At 49.6% G+C, this 16,345-nt stretch overlaps 1 protein-coding gene across 1 annotated transcript; it reads right to left on the bottom strand.

The window, feature by feature from the left end:
- Nucleotides 1–5,046: 5,046 nt before the first annotated feature.
- LOC146764074 (uncharacterized) lies at nt 5,047–15,832 on the bottom strand. The gene is made up of 2 exons (XM_085565624.1): nt 15,745–15,832; nt 5,047–6,340 (listed from the first exon to the last, which is right to left on the bottom strand). The coding sequence occupies exon 2, from the start codon at nt 6,311–6,313 to the stop codon at nt 5,489–5,491; it is 825 nt and encodes a 274-aa protein (XP_085421750.1). The 5' UTR covers nt 6,314–6,340; nt 15,745–15,832; the 3' UTR covers nt 5,047–5,488.
- Nucleotides 15,833–16,345: the final 513 nt, after the last annotated feature.

Raw genomic sequence — 16,345 nt, 5'->3', positions numbered from 1 at the left:
CTACGATGCGACAGGAACCGTCGGTGAATAGAGTTGTAATGGTTTCCTCTGCTGGCAGTTGGTTGTATTGTGGAGCTTCTTCAGCCCATGTCACTGGTTCTTCTTCTTCATCTGTGACACCAAAACTTTCACCTTCGGGCCAATTTGTAATTAATTCCAAAATCCCAGGGCGATTCAGTTTACCCATATGGGCACGCTGTGTGATGAGAGCAATCCACTTGCTCCATGTAGCTCTGGTGGCATGGTGGGTGGAGGGAACCTCTCCTCTGAACATCCAGCCCAGCACCGGCAGTCGGGGTGCCAGGAGAAGTTGTGTTTCCATGCCAGTCACCTCTGAGGTGGCCTGGACTCCCTCGTGGGTGGCCAAGATTTCCTTCTCTGTGGGAGTGTAGTTGGCTCCGGACCCTCTGTAGTTCTGACTCCAAAATCCCAGTGGTCAGCCTCGAGTCTCCCCAGGCACCTTCTGCCAAAGGCTCCAGGACAACCCATGGTTCCCGGCTGCAGAGTAGAGCACATTCTTGACCTCTGGTCCCGTCCTGACTGGGCCAAGGGCTACAGCATGAGCGATCTCCTGCTTGATCTGGGTGAAGGCTTGTTGCTGCTCAGGGCCCCAGGGGAAATTCTTCTTCTTGCAGGTAACCAGGTAAAGAGGGCTCACAATCTGACTGTACTCAGGAATTCTCCAAAAGCCTATGGCACTTAGGAAAGCTTGTGTCTCCTTCCTGTTGGTTGGTAGCGACATCGCCATGATCTTGTTGATGACATCTGTAGGAATCTGACCCCGTCCATCTTGCCACTTCACTCCCAAAAATTGGATCTCTCGAGCAGGTCCCTTGACTTTGCTCTTCTTGATGGCAAAACTAGCTTCCAGGAGGATTTGGATGATTTTCTCTCCTTTCTCAAACACTTCTGCTGCTGTGTTCCCCCACACAATGATATCATCAATATACTGTAGATGTTCTGGAGCCTCACCCTTTTCTAGTGCAGCCTGGATCAGTCCATGGCAGATGGTGGGGCTGTGTTTCCACCCCTGGGGCAGTTGGTTCCAGGTGTACTGCACGCCCCTCCAGGTGAAAGCAAACTGAGGCCTGCATTCTGCTGCCAGAGGAATGGAGAAAAATGCATTAGCAATATCAATGGTGGCATACCACTTTGCTGCCTTGGACTCCAGCTCGTACTGGAGTTCCAGCATGTCTGGCACAGCAGCGCTCAGTGCTGGAGTCACTTCATTCAATGCATGATAGTCCACAGTCAATCTCCATTCTTTGTCAGATTTGCACACAGGCCAGATGGGGCTGTTGAAGGGTGAGTGGGTTTTGCTGACCACCCCTTGGCTCTCCAGCTCTCAGATCATCCTATGGATGGGAACCACAGCATCTCGAGTTGTTCTGTACTGTCGACAATGCACTGTTGAAGTGGCAATTGGTACTTTTTGTTCTTCTCCCTTCAAAAGTCCTACTGTAGTTGGATTCTCAGACAGTCCAGGCAAGGTGTTCAATTTCTGGATGCCCTCTGTCGCTACAGCTGCTCTCCCAAATGCCCACCTGAATCCCTTTGGGTCTTTAAAATACCCCCTTCCAAGGTAATCTATGCCCAAAATACATGGGGCCTCTGGGCCAGACACAATAGGGTGTTTCTTCCACTCCTTTCCTGCCAGACTTACATCAGCTTCCACCAAGGTAAAGTCCTGTGATCCCCTGTCACACCGGCGATAGAGACAGATTCTGCCCCTATGTGTCTCGATGGAATTAACGTGCATTGTGCACCAGTATCGACCAAAGCCTTTTATCTTTGTGGTTCTGATGTGCCAGGCCAGTGAATCCACACAGTCCAGAAAACACGGTTTTCCCTCACCTCTACCTGGCTAGAAGCAGGGCCCCTCTAAGCCTGGTTATCCTTCTTGCCTTGGGCGTATGTCTTAGAGGTTCCTTCAAGGGGATCGGACATGTCATCATCATCATCATGCCTGGCAGTTTGGCTACGGGCAACTGGAGCTGCTCTCCTTTTGGTGGCACTTCCTCTCTGGGTCTTGCCTTCCTTCAATTCATGCACCCGTTGTGCCAGAGCAGCAGCAGATTTTCTGTCCCATCTCCTCATGTTTTCTCTGCAGTCATGCAGGAAGAACCACAGCTCAGCTCTTGGGGTGTACCTTCTCTCACCATCTGAGGAACATCTACATTGCATACCAGAACCTCTGATCTGTACTGCTGAGATTTGGAAAAGGTCCTCCTTAATCTCCTCCGAGTCTCTTATGATTGTCCTCTATCTTATCGTCTAATTTCTGCAGACATGTTTCCACTGCTGCAATTCTGGCATGGGTTGGGCCATGTACAGCATCTGCATATGCTCGGAGTTTCCTTGCCATGTTGAGCACGGTCTCATCCCTCTCCTCCTGCTTCATTTTTGCTAAAGCAGAAGCATATTCATGTGGCCCAAGCCGTACAAGTTTTCACCACATCACAAATGTACATGGTACCAAGTCTGGATTCCTAGTTGTTATTTCATCTGAGAAGATAATCTCTGCCACTGCCATTTCTCTCAGACGTTGGATCCCGTGTTCTATAGTCTTCCACTGGGTCTGCTGCACATAAAGATCATCTGCACACAGGTATCTTTGTGCTACACTTTCCAGAACCCGTGCCCAGAGGCTGTGAGGGTGAGCCCCCCTCATCATTCCGTGATCAATGACAGGATCATGTGACAGGGATCCCAAATGTCTCACTTCAGTGCCATCTAGAATTGTAGCCTCGCCTGCAGCATCCCAAAGACGGACCAACCAACTAATTACTGACCCCCGTGGCTCTCCCAGTCCATCCCAGTCTCTCCCAGTGCCTCCCGGCTGTCCATCTCAGCCTGGCGTGGCGCTGCCGCCCCTCAGCCAATCAGAGCGCGAGTCTCTGATGACTCATCAGTTGCCAGGCAGACCCGCAGCGCCGCGTGCCCCGCACTGGACTCGGCCTCCCAGTGCCGCGCGCTTCATTCCCAGTTCCTCCCAGTGCCGCCCCAGTCCCTCCCACTCCTTCCCAGCCCATTCCCAGTTCCTCCCAGTGCCGCCCCAGTCCCTCCCACTCCTTCCCAGCCCATGCCCAGTTCCTCCCAGTGCCGCCCCACTCCCTCCCACTCCTTCCCAGCCCATTCCCAGTTCCACCCAGTGCCGCCCCACTTCCTCCCACTCCTTCCCAGCCCATTCCCAGTTCCTCCCAGTGCCGCCCCACTCCCTCCCACTCCTTCCCAGCCCATTCCCAGTTCCTCCCCAGTTCACTCCGAGATCTCCACGCTCTCTCCCTGTGCCCCCCATCCCCTCCCCTCTCTCTGGGTGCCACCCCAGTCTTCCCAGTCCATTCCCAGTATCTCCCAGTCAATTCCCAGTCTGCCCCAAGGCCACACCAACCCTCCCTCCTCTCTCCCAATGCCCCCCAGCGTGTCCATCTCGCTGGTGCCCTCGAGCTCCCAGCCCAGCCCCGGCACCTGCTCTGCTTCTTGGTGGATTTCTACCCTGCCCACACCCAGCTGAGGTGGTTCCAGGGCCAGCAGGAGCTCTCTGTGGTGGCCACCGACATGGTCCCCAACGGGGACTGGACCCACCAGCTCCTGGTGCTGCTGGAAACCTCAACCCGGGCCGGGCTCACCTCCACCTGCCAGGTGGAGCACGTCAGCCTGGAGCACCCCCTGAGCCAGCACTGGGATACAGGGGAGGAATTGGGGGCACTGGGAGAGCCACTGGGATGTGCTGGGAGCAACTGGGAGGGAGTTGGAGAGAGCCTGGTTTCAACTGGGAGAGGAGGTTGTGGGTTTGGAAGGGCTAAGAAGGGGTTTGAAGGATACCGGGGAGGGTGGGAAGGGATTCTGGGGGTCCTGGTGGACACTGGGAGGGAGTTTGGGTGTGCTGGGTGTGACTGGGAGGGATGTGAGTGAGCCTGGAGGAGCTGGATGGAGATTGGGGATGGAAGAGCAGAGATTGGGACAAGGTTGGTTGTGCTGGGAAGAGACTGGGAGGGGTCTGGATAAACCCTGGTGGGGCTGGGAAGGGACTGAGAGAGAGTTTGGGGGTCCTGGAGCAGTGGGGGGGCAACTGGAAGGAGGCTGTGGGATCCTGAGAGGGACAGGAGGGGCTTTGGTGGGTCCTGGGGAGGTGAGGAAGGGATCAAGAGGGAGGTTTCAGGGGATCCTGAGTGGGTTGGGAGCGACCAGGAGGGTGCTTGGAGGGGCTTGGGTGCCTGTGAGAGTTTCTGGGGGGTCCTGACCCCTGCGGAGACCCCAGAGATGCTGCTGGATGCTGCCGCAGCAAGATGCTGACAGGAACTGGGGATTCCGTGTTGGGCTTCATCTCCCTGGCACTGGGAATCTGGTTCTACCTGCACAAGAAAGGGGGGTCCCGTGAGTCGTATCCCACCTCCCCCAGAATGTGAATGGTCCCCCCGGGGACCCCAGCCCGGTGTCACCCCCCGTTCTCTGCCCACAGAGCTCCTGAGCCACCGGCGGTGAGAGCCCCTCCCCGTGGCCCCGGACCCGGCCGGGATCCCCGCTCCATCCCCACGCTGATTTTGGGGGGGTCGAGTGTCCCCCAGCCCTGCTGTCACTCTGCCCCTGCCCCCCTGCTCCCAGTGTTCCCAGTAAAGCTTCCCAGTTAAACCCAGCCCAGTTCATGGGGGCACTGGGGAGGGACTTGGGGGGACCCCACGGCGGGGCCGGCCCTGGGCAGGGAGGGCGGGTCCAGGTGGGGAACACTGCCTGCTGCGGGTCTGCCCGGCAACTGGTGAGTCATCAGCGCCGCTCTCGCTGATTGGCTGACTCTTCTCCACCGCGTTCTCTCATTGGCTGAGGAGAGGCCCGGCAGTGCAGAGAAGGAACGGGAGAGATCCCGCCCCGAGCACCGGCACGGGGACAACAGACCCGGCCTGGGCACAGGGAGGGAATTTATTACCAACCAAACCATGGCAGCACCAGGAGAAGGGAAAGAAATCCCTCCAGCACCTTCCCCCACCCAACGGGGATCACCCACAACAGGGTTATCCACCATGGAGAGACGGGGACATCCCAGTTTAGAGCAAAGCCAATTTTATTGACTGTACCAGGTGTTTATACAGGGATTTACTTGTATGGGGCTTATAGAGGGCTCTGTTTTTGGTAACAATTTCCCATTGGTTACACATTCTTCATGACATCACATCACCTGGTAACATTACCTTATCAAAAAGTCTCACACCATATTGCCTGGTCAGTGTTCTTGCCAAGGGAGACTTAAAACTGTGTCTGTGTCTCCCACAGTTTCTGCTCAGTCAGGCCTCAGATATCGGGCCCCTTTATCAGCTCCATTGCTTTACTCCCTGTTTTATTCCCCATACGGGGACACCAGGGCTCTGCCCAACAGGGGTCACTGGGGATCATCCAGCCCGGATCCTCCCATGGGGGATGGAGCTGCAGCAGCTCACCAAGCTCTTCCCTTACTCTCTTCCCTCACTCCAAGCTCTTCCCTCACTCGGGGCACTCAGTGGTGCCTCCGTTGGTGCTGGGTCAAGTCTGAGCTCCTGGAGAAGCTCTTCCCACACTTCCCACACTCGTAGGGCCTCTCCCCAGTGTGGATGCGCCGGTGCACAGTGAGGCTGGAGTTTTGCTTGAAGCCCTTCCCGCAGTCGGGGCAGCGGAAGGGACTCTCCTCTGTGTGAATCCGCTCATGAAGGAGGAGATTGGAGCTGGTATGAAACCTCTTCCCACACTGGGGACACTCGTAGGGCCTCTCCCCAGTGTGGATGCGCTGGTGTGCTTTCAGTTGGGATCTCCACCCAAAGCTCTTCCCACATTCCAAGCACTCATAGGGCCGTTCCCCAGTGTGGATCACCTGGTGTTCGAACAGGCTAGACCTCTGTATGAAGCTCTTCCGACACTTCCCACACTCGTAGGGCCTCTCCCCGGTGTGGATGCGCCGGTGCACGGTGAGGTCAGAGCCTTGCTTGAAGCCCTTCCCGCAGTCGGGGCAGCAGAAGGGCCTCTCATCTGTGTGACTCCACTCATGTCTGAGGAGACTGGAGCTTCTCTGAAACCTCTTCCCACACTCCCCACACTCGTAGGGCCTCTCCCCAGTGTGGATCCTCTGGTGCCGGATGAGGCTGGAGCTCCACCTGAAACCCTTCCCACATTCCAAGCACTTGTGGGGCTTCTCCCTGCCATGAGGCTTCTCCACCAGCTCCGAGCTCCGCCTGGATCTCCGCCCGCCTTCCTGGCTCAGGGTGGCTCTTTCCTCCCCGCAGCTCCCTGGGCTGGGTTTGCAGCTCCTCCTCCTGCAGCATCTCCGGGGCTTTTCCTCCTCCTCCATCCAGCCACACCCTGGAAATGACAAATCCTGGTTAGAGGGAAAAACAAGAGAAGAGCTGCTTGGACTGGAGGTTCCGCCTTGCCCAAGTCCATACCTGGAAGTCATTGGGAATCTTGTATCTGTAAGAACCTCCAAAACACCAAGATTCAGCCCAAAAGTCCCACAAACTTCAAGACACAAATCAAAAACTCCCTGAACATCACAAGTCAGCAAAAACCTCCTCTACAAGATAAAGATTCAGTTCCCACATAAAACCAAAGCACCAACATTTAGCCCAAGAAAGCTCAGAAACACCAAGATTCACCCCGTGAAAATTGTGGATCCCCCTCCACAGTCACCTGCTGCATGTGGGGGGAGCAGCACTCCTGGGGCTGGGGGGAGGCTGCAGACACAGGGAGGGGCAGAACCTTCTGCTGCTTCCTCTTTCTGCTCCTCCTCCTGTGTCTCTACTCTTCCTCACACTCCTCTTCCTCTTCCTATTCCTCCTTCTCCTGCACAATCCCACCTTCTCCTGCCACCTGCATCGTTTGACCATTCTGTTCCTCAAGCCTGCTTCTCCTTCCCTTCTCCTCCTGCCCCCAGGCCCAGCACCCACTGCCGGCTCCCTCTTCCCCCCAGCCCCACAGCATCCCAGCGCAGGGGCAGGGATGGAGCTGGGGCAGGTCGGGCTGGGGCAGCGCTGGGCTCTCGGCCGCTCCCGCCCGCACTCGGTCCCCACTGCAGCCGCTCCCGCCAGGACAGCGCGGGGGGGCCCGGCCTTGGCGCTGCCCCACTCCCACCTCCCCAAATTCCCCTCGCGGGGCCATGGGGCCGAGGGGGGGCGCAGGTGGGGTCCAGGTGGGGAATGCTGAGATAATTTCAAGAGTGGGTCCCCAAGAAGAAGAATTGGAATTTGTGGTAGACACAGGGGCAGAAAGAACCTTTATGTTAAATATTCCAAAAGGTTATAGTGTAAGCAAAGATACCGTAATAGTAACAGGAGCAAAAGGAGAGAGTTCCACAGTACCCGTTATTAAAAATGTGGTAATAGAGGGAGAAACTAAATTTTGGATGAGGGATGTTTTCTTGGTCCCAGGGGCAGGTAGCAATTTATTGGGACAAGATTTACAGGTGAAATTAGGAATAGGGGTTGTTCCAGAAGATGGGAAGATGACAGCTAGACTTTTAAAACTAGGCCAGGAGGATGGAAGAAGAATTAACAAGGAAGTTTGGGCTGGGGAGGGAAATAGGGGAAGATTAAATATTGACCCCATAAAGATTACAACTGAGGAAAAAAAATTGTCCCATACATGTACAGCACTATCCTGTATCTTTAGAAGGACGGGAATGTTTAAAGCCAGTAATAGAAGGACTAACAAAGGATGGGACATTAGAACCTTGTATGTCTCCCCATAATACCCCAATACTCCCAGTAAAGAAGCCTGATGGGAGCTATAGACTGGTACAAGCCTTAAGGGAGGTTAACAAAGGAACTCAGACCCGCTATCCAGTGGTACCAAATCCTTATACTCTTTTCAGTAAAGTTCCTCCCCAGCATCAGTGGTTTAGTGTAGTGGACCTTAAAGATGCCTCTTGGGCTTGCCCATTAGCCCAGGAGAGCAAGTTATCTTTGCTTTTGAATGGAAGGACCCACTAACTGGAGAAAACAGCAATTAAGATGGACAAAACTACCACAGGGGCTTACAGAATCCCCAAACTTATTTGGACAAGCTTTAGAAACAATACTACAAACTTTCCCCACTCCCGTTGAAATATAAATTATCCAATAAGTGGATAATCTTTTACTTTCTGGGGAAGCTGAAGTTAGAAAGGCTACTATAAAGCTTTTGAATTTTCTTGGGGAAAAAAGATTAAGGGTATCAAAAGGGAAGCTGCAATTTGTAGAATCAGAGGTAAAATATCTTGGACACTTGCTTAGTAAGGGTAGTTGGAAGCTCAACCCAGACTGAAACACAGGGATTCTATCCCTTCCCCCTCCCTCTTCAAAGGGGGAAATCAGAAAGATACTCAGATTATTGGGATATTATAGATTGTCGATTGAAGGAAATACACAGGCAGTAAAATTTTCTAATAAAAAAAACTGAAAGAGGGAGATGATATAAAATGGATCAAAAAGGATAATGAAAAACTAAGAAAAAAGAAGTAAAAACTAGCCCAAATATCAACTTTAAGCTTACCTTCACTAGCAACACTCTTTCATTTGTATGTAAATGAAAAAAAGGGGGTAGCTCATAGGGTTTTGTTTCAAGAGTGGGGAGGAGTAAAGAGACCTGTGGCTTATTTATCAAAGATGTGGGATCCAGTAAATCAAGGCTGGCCAGTGTGTATTCAAGCTATAGCAGCTACTGCAATCCTAGTAGAGGAAAGTCATAAACTGACTTCTAGAGGTAAATTAATTGTGTGCACACCTCATGCAGTACTAAATTTCTTCCAATTTGCATTGTGATTTTTATCTTGAAATACATAACTTACTGTACTCTAGGATTGAAAAACTAGTTTACAGCTGTGACATAGCAAAACCTGCTATTAATTTGAGTCAATGCAGGCTGTTCTCAGTGTGTAAAGTTAAACTAAAGGTAACACCAGCTGCTTGGTAGGTCAATGAGAAACAATTTTCCTTCCAACCAGTCCTTTTTCATGTACCCAAATGTGTTTCGCTTTCTTCGTTTTTTTGTTTTGTTTGTTTGCTGTTTTTTCTGGAAGTGCTAACTACTTGCAGTGTATCTAGAAGAGCAAATAAAATTGTGCATACAAAACACTTGTAAAAAAATAGGGCGCATTTTTTCCCACAATGGGAGGTGGCTACATATAGAAAAGGGAAACTACAAAGCTAGATGAAGAAAAAGTTTCAGTATCTTCTAATGTAAACAATTTGTTACTTCCAGCATCACAGTGGGTGTGTGACACACACATATGAAAAAGATGGTGAGGGAGATCTCTGTTTACTACAGTTTCCTATTTCTTGAATTAGTTAGAGAGCTATGAAGCAATTGTGATTCCTTGTGTGGATTACCCAGGCCTGCAGGGAGGGCTTGGCCATGGTTCCCTCTGTGCTGCAGGCAGCCCTGCAGCGTGGCAGCAGTGGCTTGCCTCTGGTGAGTTTGCAGGCAGGGTGCTCCAGCACTGCAGTGCCCAGGGGCAGTTTCCTATTTTGACAGCAAAGCTTAAATTCAAGAGTGCCTCTTCCCATCCAGTTATTGTTTGTACTGTAAGAACCTCTTCAGAGAGTGTCTCCTGGCAGTCAAAAAGAGAGTATTGCAGAGATAAATTCCTTACTTGCTGTCTCCCCCACTGTATCCACATTTGTCTATTCCCTCTTCAAATTACAGATTTGTAAAACTCATGCTCTGTGTCCTCAGATGCCCTTCCCAAATCAAACCTTGGCTTCTTTGCAAATTATATTGCACTAACAAGCATTGTCTTAAATTTTTTATTGCAGGCAAGATCACTTCAGAAGTAAGTTTTTGTTTACCTTGTTCCTACAACCCTTTCAAGCTTGTGAATGGAAAATTGTGACAGCAAAATAAGTCTTTAGTTTTAGCACTGTCAGCTATGGGTAGCTGGTAGCCCTTGGTGGAGGGTGCTGTGAATTAAAGGCCTGCAGAACACACATAACAACAGTAATTAAATTTGTAAGGAAGTTGAAAAAGGAGGGAGAGGTGATTGGCAGACTCACCTCTCCAGGATGTAGGACTAATGTTAGAAAGTGGACTGATATTGGAATGTGGATGTTGAAATGTGAAGAGAGAAAAAGAAAGCGAAAGAGAGAGAAAGGGAGAAGAGAGAAGAAGAGAGAAGAAGAAAGAGAGAAGAAGAGAGAAGAGAGAAAAAGAGAGAAAAAGAGAGAAGAGAGAAAAAGAGAAAAAGAGAAAAAGAGAGAAGAGAGAAAAAGAGAGAAAAAGAGAGAAGAGAGAAAAAGAGAGAAGAAGAAAGAAAAAGAGAGAAAAAGAGAGAAAAAGAGAGAAGAGAGAAAAAGAGAGAAAAAGAGAAAAAGAGAAAAAAAGGAGAGAAAAAGAGAGAAAAAGAGAAAAAGATAGAAAAAGAGAGAGAAAGGGAAAGAGAGAGAAAGAGAAAGAGGGAGAGTGAAATACGCCCCAAAGTCCCCATACCGTCGCTATTTGTAAGTTCTCCCCCATTCCTGCTAGACAGAGTGACAACAAGGGGAGGGGAGTGAGGAAGTACAGTCAAAGGCAAAGCTGTGAAAAAGAGGGAGAGCTGGACCACCAATAGAGATAAGATCAAAGCAGAGATAGCTGACTCTCACAAAGTGCTTTATTTTTTTAAACAAGACTTCTTTTTTTTCCTTCTGATTTTTCTTGTTAAGGAAAGGAGGCTTTTGTTCTGAAGAATGGGTCTGTAAGACTAAAACAGTTGGATGTTGCCTAAAAAGCAAAAAACCAAGAGATATGATACATCTTGTGTTAAAATTGGGCTAGTCTTTTTTTTAATTTAACTAAGTATTGCTCACAAGAAGAAGAATTGGCCTCTGCAGCGATGAGCACAGCTGGATACAAGAAGAAGAAGCAGCTACAGAAAAAGTTTTTAGTTAAACCCAGAAAGTTTTGAAGAAAACTAATAGTGAAAGTTAATGCAGTATTGTTTTTCTTTTCTTTTAACACTGTGTTATTAAAAAGTCCTTTCCAGGTACTACTAAAGCAGCAATCCCAACCATGGAAAAGAGGGTGAATTCATGCCAGCAAAAGAAAAGAATTTGTGAAGAAACGTGAGGAATGGACTATCACATCTAAACCAGGTGATACCAAATTGACTTTCAACCAGGACTGGGTGGTAATGGTTTGGGAAGACCCAAATGACCCAAGGCAGGTACAAAGAATAACACCTAACTGAGAAATAAGGCAAAGCTTGCATCACTGGTTCTAAGCCCTGCCTGAATAAGCCCTGAGACGCCTCCGACACCTCCTTGGCAGAGGAACACTGCCACTTCAAACAGGAGGATCGGGAGTGTTTGAGTCAAAGAGTTCTGATAGTCTGGCCTTAGCCTGTGACTTGTACAGGCAAGAAGGGAAATTGCCATTAATACTATGCTGTATACTTTATTTGATTCATCCCCATATTGGACATGGCAGCTGGGTTATAAGTGAATGTTTAAATTATGAGAATAATTGGCATTGTAGCTCACAAAATCTATGTTCTCGTGGCAAGAAGTATTGAGTACTGAATCAATCCCCTATACAGAAAGACCTCAAAAACTGAAGTAAATAAATTGCTTTTGTAGATGGGGATTATCAATGCCTGTGGACTGAGAGATACCTGGGGAATGGTGGAAAACCACAGTTAAAAGGTGTCAAAAACAATTTGCCTGGAAATGAGTAAAAAAGGAGTGACAAGGGAAACAGAGGGCAAGCCTGGATTGAGCACTGTACTCACCAGCGAGAAGATCACACGTACCTGCTGTGGGCAGCACCCCACAGGCAGGGGAGGTGGGGGTATAAGCCAAGCCAGACCTCTGTCATTCCTGTTTCTGTCTCTCATTTGTTGTCTTTTCCCTTCTGAGATAGCAGCAAGATCGTGTCACAAATGCTACAGAAAGTATCACATGGAAAGAAACCAAAGTTCCTTTTTGTTACACACACCCATGTCAACAGGCACTGTTATAACCCGTCCAAATTAAGTACCTGCAGGAAAAAGGGGGAAAATTATCCCATTACGAAGAATTTAGGAAAAAGTAGTAATACTTGGGGCATGGAATGTCCAAAAGGAGAGAGATGCATTTGTTTTACATTTGATCTTAGAAATATAGTCCAAGATTTGGTAAAGAGACAGTTAGTAAAAAAAAAGGTAAAACAAGCACAGCAGTCTAGCTCTGTGTTAACCCCAAATTATATCCTGAGTCATATTAAATGACTCCAAGCAGTTATAGAGAAGATAATAAACAAAGCTGCTCAGGCATTGGAATTAATATGGAGTCTGCAAAGCCAAACATCACCTGCAATGCATTAAAATAGGTTGGCTTTACGCTATTTATTGGCTAAAGAATGGGGTGTACAGATTGTTGAAAATAGATGGCAATGAGGATGTCATCCTAGAAAAAACAAAGGATATCAGAAAAAAATTATGACCCAGGTATCAGTCCAAAAATGGGAAAATAACGTTAAAAACTAGCAGGTGGGGTAATGTATTGAGAATGGGATGGTGGAAGAAATTAGGATTCTTCCTTTTATGTGTTACAAGTGTCTTGATATTTCTTCTTTGTTTAATCCCATGTTTTATTTGATTACCAACAGAGTCCAAAGAATGCAAGAGGACAGGAAATATTCTTTATAAATCATTTGGCTTGCGCAGTAAGAGGTGGGATTGTGAAAAATGCATATTTATGATTGGCTTTTCGCAAATGGTACAATGAATATTATATGTGTCATGTTAGAAAGTTATGCTGTATTAATTCCCTTACGTATTGTGTTAAGTGTAGTTTTAGGTTACAACATTATGTTAAAATAGAGATTATGTATGTGGGGGGAGTTTTCTTTTTAGGAATGAGATGCTCCCTTCCAAGAACACCTAAATCTTCCAAAGGAGAGGAATTTATGGCTTCTGATCAGGAGAAGCTAATTTCTTCAGGCCTTGCTCAGACTTGAAGATGCCAGGGGATTAAAGGGAACAGTTGACATACAACAGAATTTCTTGTTTAGAACAGAATGTATGCATAACCATGAAGGATGTATGACTATGCAACAAGTGTCTTGGTTTAAGGGTGATTCCTTTGTTCACAAGTCAAGCTTTTCTTGACTTAGGGTCTGAGAGCATCTGGACATCCGTAATTCTTTGCTCTTTTTGTCTTGTAATTGTCCTAACTCTAATTGTATTATTATTTTTATAACCATTTTATTACTATTAAACTTTTAAAATTTTAAAAACCAAGTGATTAGAGTTTTTCAAAATTTTCAAAACTAGATGAGATTTAAAGGTGACCCTTTAACTCATAAACAATAAATAGATGATTTGAAGGAAAAAATAAAAGCAGCAGGTTGTGGGGGGGGCACAACTGAGGCTGCTGAAGGCTGCTGTGGAAGAGAAGCTGCATTCCAGGCACCCAGGAGGAGCTTCAGAAATGCAAATTAACACTGCTGGGGCAAACTGGGGACAATGTACCTGGCTCTTCTTGCCTGGGGCAGGAATTGGCTGATTCCCTCTGCCCCTCACCCCAAGCTCTGCCTGCTTGCACGGATGGAATCTGCACAGCTGAAGGCAGAGCCCATGCTGAGGATCTCTGACTCTGCAACAGAAATGGCTGAAGCTGCAAAGGGAAACAGGAAATGGAGAATGTTGTGAAAACTTCACTAAAATAAGGGGGGGATCATCCCTCTGCCCACTCCAACATCTGCTGTCACTGTCTGTGCTGTACAGGGTGTATCAGAGCACTGGGGGTTTTGCTAGAACAAGTTCAGGGAAATCAGTTGGAATTCAAGTATATGATGAAGGAGTAAGAAAAAAAATGGTCAATTGATGCAGCCCCAGCTTGAGGGAGCGCCCAAACATGGGGAAAAGATGAACGGCCACCAGAACAAATCCTACAACACCATGGACCAGCCCCTGGGAACCAAAATGATTTTGTGAAAAATGCATGTTATATGGCTCTGTGCAGATAGTTACTACATGTATTATGTTATAATGATAACTTGTGCTATATGAACATCTTAATAGTACGGTAAACGTAGCTTTGTAGATAAAATTAAACTTTAGCAGTTAAAAGAGAAAACATGCATGTGTATGTGTGGCGGCAGGGGGAGAACACCTAAATTCGCTCCAGGAACACCTAAATTGTCCAGAGAAGAGCAATTTATGGATTTCTTACTAGAAGAAGCTAATTTCTTCAGGCCATGCTCAGACTGGAGGATGCCGTGGGGATTAAAAAAAACAGCTGACATACAACAGACAGAGTTACTTGTTTTAAATAAAATGTATGCATAACCATGAAGGATATAAGAATATGCAACAGTGTATTTTTTTAGGGGTGATTCCTTTATTCACAAGGTATGGTTGTTGTGGCTTAAGTGCCCAAGAGAGCATCCGGACATCTGCAAGTCTTTGCTTTTTAATGTCTTGCAATTGTCCTAACTCTAAATTTTTATTAGTCTAATTCTATTCCTACTTTTATAACCATTTTACTAGTATTAAACTTCTAACATTTTAAAAACCAAGTGATTGGCGTTTTTCAGAAATTCATATCAGGAGACAGAGAACCCATTTTTCATTTGAATGGCATAATTTGATTACAAGCTGTCCTCAGAATAAGAACCAACCAGACAACTCCAGCTCCTGACCTTCCTGCCGACCAAGCCACTGAAACGAGGAACACAACATTTCACCAGAGAATGGGATCAGATTATCTCTTAGCAGAAAAAGCAGGAGTTTGTGGAAAACTAAATGGCTCAAACTGCTGTTGGCAAAGAGATGACGAGAAAACTGCTAAAAAAGATAAAAAGAAAATAGGAGAGCAGTTTATGTATTGGTCCAAACATGGAAAGGATGGGAATGGGACACGCTTTCCTGGCTCCCCAGCACACCAGGGGTTAAAGGAATGCTGCTTCTCCTCTTCTGTGCTGCAGCAACTCTCATCTTTTTACCATGCTCCACACCTTGGCAGTGCAGCTCATCCAACAGCTGAGCCAGGGCATGCAGGTGGCAGCCAGGCCTCCTGATCCACAAACGCTACAAAAGGACAGGGAATGAGGGCACCGAGAATAATCCCAAAACCAAAGAGGACCCGGGAAGGACAAAACAGAGTCAAGGAGTGAATCTGCCTGGAGATAGGGCCGGGCACTTGTAGAGAAGGGGAGAAACCATCAGTTCCAATAAATGTTACAAGTTGACCCAGAGAGCTGCTCAAAGTCCCGCCACATTCCTAGACTTCGAGGAGAAGAACAAAGACTTAACAGAGCCATGAATATCGGCTGTTCTACAAAAGGAGGGTGCACATTAACGAGGACAGGCTCCAGGCGCATCGGGAAGTCGGAACCTTCCAAGGAACTCAGCCGGAGGGCAAAGGCAGAGGGAGATGCGGCCGGGAAAATGAGGATAAAAAGGAGGCTGCGGACTACAGCCACGGCAGAGAGCGCACGGCAAATGCCCCACGGCCTCTGCCCCTGCTCGGCAATAAAGTCACTTTGACAGGACTCCTCGCTCTCCCCCGGGCACACGAACCTCCGGCGACGGGAATTTCCCCGCCCGCTCCCGGCCGCGGGGCAGCCCCTCTGTCCTACCCACAGCAGCCGGGCCGAGCCAGCGCTGCTCCGGCAGCGGCTCCTGCCCGGCCCCGGCGGGAAGGAGACCGCGGGCAGCCGCTCCCGCAGCGCCCTCAGCCCGGGGCCGGCACGGGCCGGACACGGCACCGGCGAGCCGCCGGAGCCCCCTGCCGCCCCCTCCGCCCGCAGCCGGCCCCGAGCCCCCGCAGAGCCCAGCGCGGCTCCCACCTGCGCCGGGGCCGCCTCCGAGCTCCGCCGCCGCCGCCTCACCGCGCTCCGGCCGCTGCCGCCGCTGCCGGGCCCGCGCAGCCGCTCGGCCAATGGCGGCGCTGCGCGGCCACGGCCGCCCTCAGCCCGCCGCCGGGGCCGCGCCGCGCCCCGCTCCCACCAATCAGCGCGCCGCAACCGCGACTGACGGCACCGGCGGCCAATGGCAGCGAGCTCGGGGCGGGCTCTGCGCACGGCCCCGCCTCGCCCCGCGCTCTCGGCGCCCCCGGGCTGCGTGAGGGGAAAGCCGGAGATGAGGAACAGCCCCGGCACGGGCCCGGCCCGAGCCGGGATTGAGCTGCCCACACAAACAAACTTCTCCGCGCCTCCCGCCACGGCTTTCCCGGCCCTGCGCCTCCCGTGCCTCCGCCTCTGCGGGAAGCCCAGGAGCCTCACTTCTCCTGCCCCTCGTTAGCGCATCAGTGCTTCGCTTTGATTTCCCCCGAAAAGGGAAACCTGCCCCAAGCCCTGTGGGTGGGTGGGGCAGGGGAGAGATTTCTGGCGGAAAACTCCAAAGACTCGGAGCAGGAGAAGGAGAAGTCAGTGCAGAGCCTTAAATGCA

This window comes from Lonchura striata, chromosome 36, assembly GCF_050655825.1.
Source record: "Lonchura striata isolate lonStrDom1 chromosome 36, ASM5065582v1, whole genome shotgun sequence".
NCBI classification, from domain to species: domain Eukaryota; kingdom Metazoa; phylum Chordata; class Aves; order Passeriformes; family Estrildidae; genus Lonchura; species Lonchura striata.
Note: the sequence above shows the minus strand (reverse complement) of the source record. Positions and strands in the feature narration are given on the sequence as shown.